The sequence below is a fragment of the Glycine max genome, chromosome 13, assembly GCF_000004515.6.
Source record: "Glycine max cultivar Williams 82 chromosome 13, Glycine_max_v4.0, whole genome shotgun sequence".
Classification (NCBI taxonomy): Eukaryota; Viridiplantae; Streptophyta; class Magnoliopsida; order Fabales; family Fabaceae; genus Glycine; species Glycine max.
The window spans coordinates 31146864-31151166 of NC_038249.2; the positions used below are offsets into that span (position 1 = coordinate 31146864).

Consider the following 4303-nt stretch of genomic DNA (forward strand, 5'->3'; position numbering starts at 1 on the left):
TAAGACTCACAAGGACAAGAAATCAAATTTTATTATCTATATGAGGACTCTATTAGTGAATAATATATAAGTATATTTATAAATACTCTTTGAGATTTACCTTGACTTTGATATGCCTAAGAATTCATGTTTACACATTACAACTTACAAATTCAAGATGCAACTAAATTTGGGTATCTTTATAACATTTTGAGCCAGAATCAAAATAAGAACTTTAAACTTTCTAATTTGAGAACTGAATTCTTGTGGAAGTAAGAAATTGCACCTTCCATTTTCCCTGGCTTCATTATATAATCTCCCCTTCATTTCTATTTTTTCACTATATATGTTGTGCTATATTCTTAAGTTAGAGAATGAGGATTGCCAATTTGAACTTAATATAATTTGATTTATATATTTTATTTTTGGAAGGCAATTTGATTTCTATATAATCCTAATTCATGATTTTGTTGTTCTATTTGATTGTTTGTTTCATTTGTTAGTACTACATGATTGATGGCTCAAATAATTAATTTAAAATTGTTCTTACAATTAGAAATTGGTGAATAATTTGGATTTGATGTAGAGAAACATAATAGTTGTTTACCTGAGGATAGGGGTTGAATATAATGTGATCATGTAAAAACTTGAATGGGAAAAAAAAACTCCTACTTAAATAAGGTGAGGGTAGCCAGGAATCTTGATGATTGGTGGGTGTGAAAAACCCGATAAATAAATGACAAGCAGCAATACGTAGTACAATGATCAATTCAGTTCCAACATATTTACTTCAACACATAAGGAAATCAAAGGTGCTTATTTATGCATTTCTGTCTAGAGACAGGAATAACTCTAGAACAATATATAGAATATATTATAGGGTATCTCACAATTGAAATTAAACAAAATGGAATCCAAAGTGGCAGTTGCTTTGCCTACCACTCAAATAAATCAACCTTGAAATATCAAAATTCTTATCCAAAGTAAAAAAAAAAAAAAAAAGGGAGGGGATCCGGGACAAAATGAAATTGAGCAAAATAGTTGAACAAATTTTGCACAACGCTTGGTGAGAAATGAATGATTTTCATGACCATCTAAAACTAAAATATGAATCAGGTGGTGAAAAATTAAGCACCACCGGAACCATATTTCTTCCCAAATACTATGACCTGCAACTTGTCATAACCAGCAAGCACACCAGCACCAGCAACAGCACGGAGGATATTAGCACCAGCTCCCTTAAACAAGGACTTGGCACCCTCATTCTTGAGGATTTGTGTAAATGCATCCATAGAGCTCTTGTACTTCACAGCTTCACCAGATGTCATCATCATTCTTCTTCTAACAGTGTCAATTGGGTATGAGGCTAAACCTGCACCATTGGTGATGAGCCATCCAAGGCCAAAACTAGCAAAAAAGCTATCCTGCAATGACCAAAGAAAATCACAATAGCAGTCTGCAAATGAAGGAATTGGATGGAAGCTAAGTAACTAGATTTGATCTTCAACAGGAGGACTACACCTGCAACCTATTTAAAAAGCACTTCGACAAAAACAAGCAGCATTTACGTTTTGTATATTGAATAAGAGTATTTTAGACTAAATACATTTTTATTTTTACACTTATTAAATGCTTCTTAATCTGTGTACATAAAACTTAAACATCAATAGTTTTAAAACGGAGGTATATATAGTAACACACATAAGTAAGTCCAACTAACAATATTTAATCAAATAACATAAGCCAGAAGAGAACACACAATAAGGGTAGGAAACCAACCTGCAAAGAGCCAGTTAGGAGAACAGGCTTCAAGGAATCATACATTCCAAAGTAGAGACCACGGTACACAATGATTCCAACACAGGAAATGTTGAAGCCACGGTACAGACCAGCAACACCATCAGATGCCAATGTCTTCTTGTAGACATCAACAAGACCATTGAATTGCCTTTCTCCACCCTTCTTTGCAGCCTTAGCATCATTGGCCAAACGAGTACGGGCATAGTCAAGGGAGTATACAAACAAAAGGGATGAGGCACCAGCAGCACCTCCTGAGCCCAAGTTACCAGCAAACCATTTCCAGTAACCATCCCTGTCCTTCCTGAAATTGAAAAGCCTCTTGAAGTAGTCCTTGAATGCAAAGTTCAGGGCCTAGTACAATTTAAATTGTAAAATTAGCAACCACATACAAAAAATCACAGGTTATCATGTATAATGAGTTTGTTAAGGATGACTTTTGCTTGGTTGACATTTGACAATGTAAAACCTTTATACTAATAGTGCATGCCTATTAAACTCAAAATCAAAAGGGGCAAAAGCAATGTAAGTTACCTGAGTAGGGAAATAACGGATGACATTTGCAGTGTTACCTCTCCACAGGGAAACAACACCTTCCTCCTGCATTGTTCTCTTAAAACAATCACCAATACCCTTGTAGGGTTCAGAGAGTCTACCAGCTTTGATCATCTCATCCTGGTTCTGGATCAAGAGTTTAACGCGTTCAATGGGGGCAGCAGCAGTTTTGGACACAGCAGCTGAAACTCCACCCATGAGAAAGTCAATAAGGAAGTGTCCTTTCTCAGAAGGAGCTGCAACAAACACATGGGAGGCTGCTGTTGCAGCTCTGCATGCTGGCATCACTGGATACTGCAATGCACCATTTGAGTAATTAGCAAACGAGCGCCACTGGTGGTACAAAGGAAGGCCAGTACGGAGATGCTGCTGGCCTGCAACCTTCTCAATGATTCTAGGGTGCTGAACCTGATCAACCATTTCCTGAACAATGCAATAACCCAATGCCAAGTAAGGTCAATCACTTTAGGAGACTGATCATACAAGAAAGGAAGACACATTGTAAAAATTTAACCAGACAAGAATTTAATCGAAATGCACTCACAATTACACTGCCATCCAATATGTATGATTAAATTAACAGTATGACAATTAAACTCCAGAAACAATCTTCAGTATTGAGTTCATATGAATAATAAACCATAATCAAACAATGTGAAGGTAAAGTTTGTAGCCCGGCAACAGAAACACAAGAAAGAGAAGAAGAAGAAAAACATAAAAAATGAAAATCATCCAATTATCATATACCATCGTTGATAAGTTCTAACTCCAAAGGAATAATTCTAAATTTGTAATAACAAATTTCAGTTTTTGCATGATGAAATGAAACATATATAATAACATATCACGTAACAGTTCCTAAATATTAGCACGATTAATCAGTGATTACATGATATGTACCCAAGAGCAAAGCTTCAGTTTAGAATATTTAAAAGTAACCTTAACACGAAAGAGCTAATTTGATCAAGAAATTTTAATAATAATAATTAATATTGTTGTATTATTATTATGTGTATAACTATTAATAATGAGAATTAGTATCTCTCTTCCCATAATAATAATAAACCCCAAAAAGTCATCATCAATCTGTTACATCAACCAAAAGGTCAGAAAATGAAATATATCGGGGGCTCCATTAATTTTTATTCAATTTCATTAAAATAATGAACAGTATAATACAGTATAACTATATAACAAAAAATCGCAAATAAAAAAACCATAATTTTTTAGACATTAAAACTTGAGGCCTTTCAAACATGCATAATTGTGCGCTCCTATCTCACATCAATCAACAATGAGAAAGTCACGTAAAAGGACCCGATCAGTTTCACTAATGTCATGTTCTACTATTTGAAAGAAAAAAAAAAACTAAAAAAAATCCCAAAAACAAAAATTGATCGTAGTATTAAGACGCCCACCGAATGGTTCAGAAGAGAAGAACTTTACGCAAACCCACTTGAGAAAAAATAAAAGGGTCAGAGAATCAGCTTACGGATACAGCAATGAAATCAAAATGCTTCGGAGAGATTAAGGTTGGAAAACGACAACCCAAAAAGCGAAAACAAAAACCTTGAAGGAGGAAACGAAGGATGAGGAGAAGAATAAGAAGGGTGGAGTGAGAGAGAAAGACTGAATGGTTAACCTTTGAAAGGATGGTTGGTGGCTGCGCGAGATTGTTGGAGAGGAGAGAAGACCCTTCACAAATGGTATGAATGAATGGTTTGTTTAACAATGCGAAGAGTTTGGGGAATGAGAGTGAAACACGAGATGATGAGCTTTGAACACAATTTAGTGACACAATCATCATATACTGCTACGTGTATTACTTTTTTGTAGTACTATTGTTTTGCTAGTAGAGAAAATACAAGGCCTCAAGAATAACAACGTGTATGTATGTATGGTATGGTTACCTGATTATCAGGAGAATTTTTACATTGAAATAGTGGCTATAAAGATGACAGGAAATAATGAT

At 34.9% G+C, this 4303-nt stretch overlaps 1 protein-coding gene across 1 annotated transcript; it reads right to left on the reverse strand.

The window, feature by feature from the left end:
* Positions 1-887: 887 nt before the first annotated feature.
* LOC100793257 (ADP,ATP carrier protein 1, mitochondrial) lies at positions 888-4069 on the reverse strand. Its single transcript, XM_006594353.4, has 4 exons — positions 3974-4069; positions 2311-2754; positions 1759-2130; positions 888-1403 (listed from the first exon to the last, which is right to left on the reverse strand). The coding sequence occupies exons 2-4, from the start codon at positions 2749-2751 to the stop codon at positions 1107-1109; spliced, it is 1110 nt and encodes a 369-aa protein (XP_006594416.1). The 5' UTR covers positions 2752-2754; positions 3974-4069; the 3' UTR covers positions 888-1106.
* Between the last annotated feature and the right edge of the window lie 234 nt (positions 4070-4303).

Excerpts from the sequence above, each read along its gene's own strand:
- LOC100793257 (XM_006594353.4), bottom strand. The coding sequence starts at position 2,751 with ATGGTTGATCAGGTTCAGCACCCTAGAATCATTGAGAAGGTTGCAGGC. Across the intron at positions 2,131-2,310 it reads TCCGTTATTTCCCTACTCAG|GCCCTGAACTTTGCATTCAA; the intron begins GTAACTTACATT and ends AAATTGTACTAG. Across the intron at positions 1,404-1,758 it reads TCCTAACTGGCTCTTTGCAG|GATAGCTTTTTTGCTAGTTT; the intron begins GTTGGTTTCCTA and ends TGGTCATTGCAG.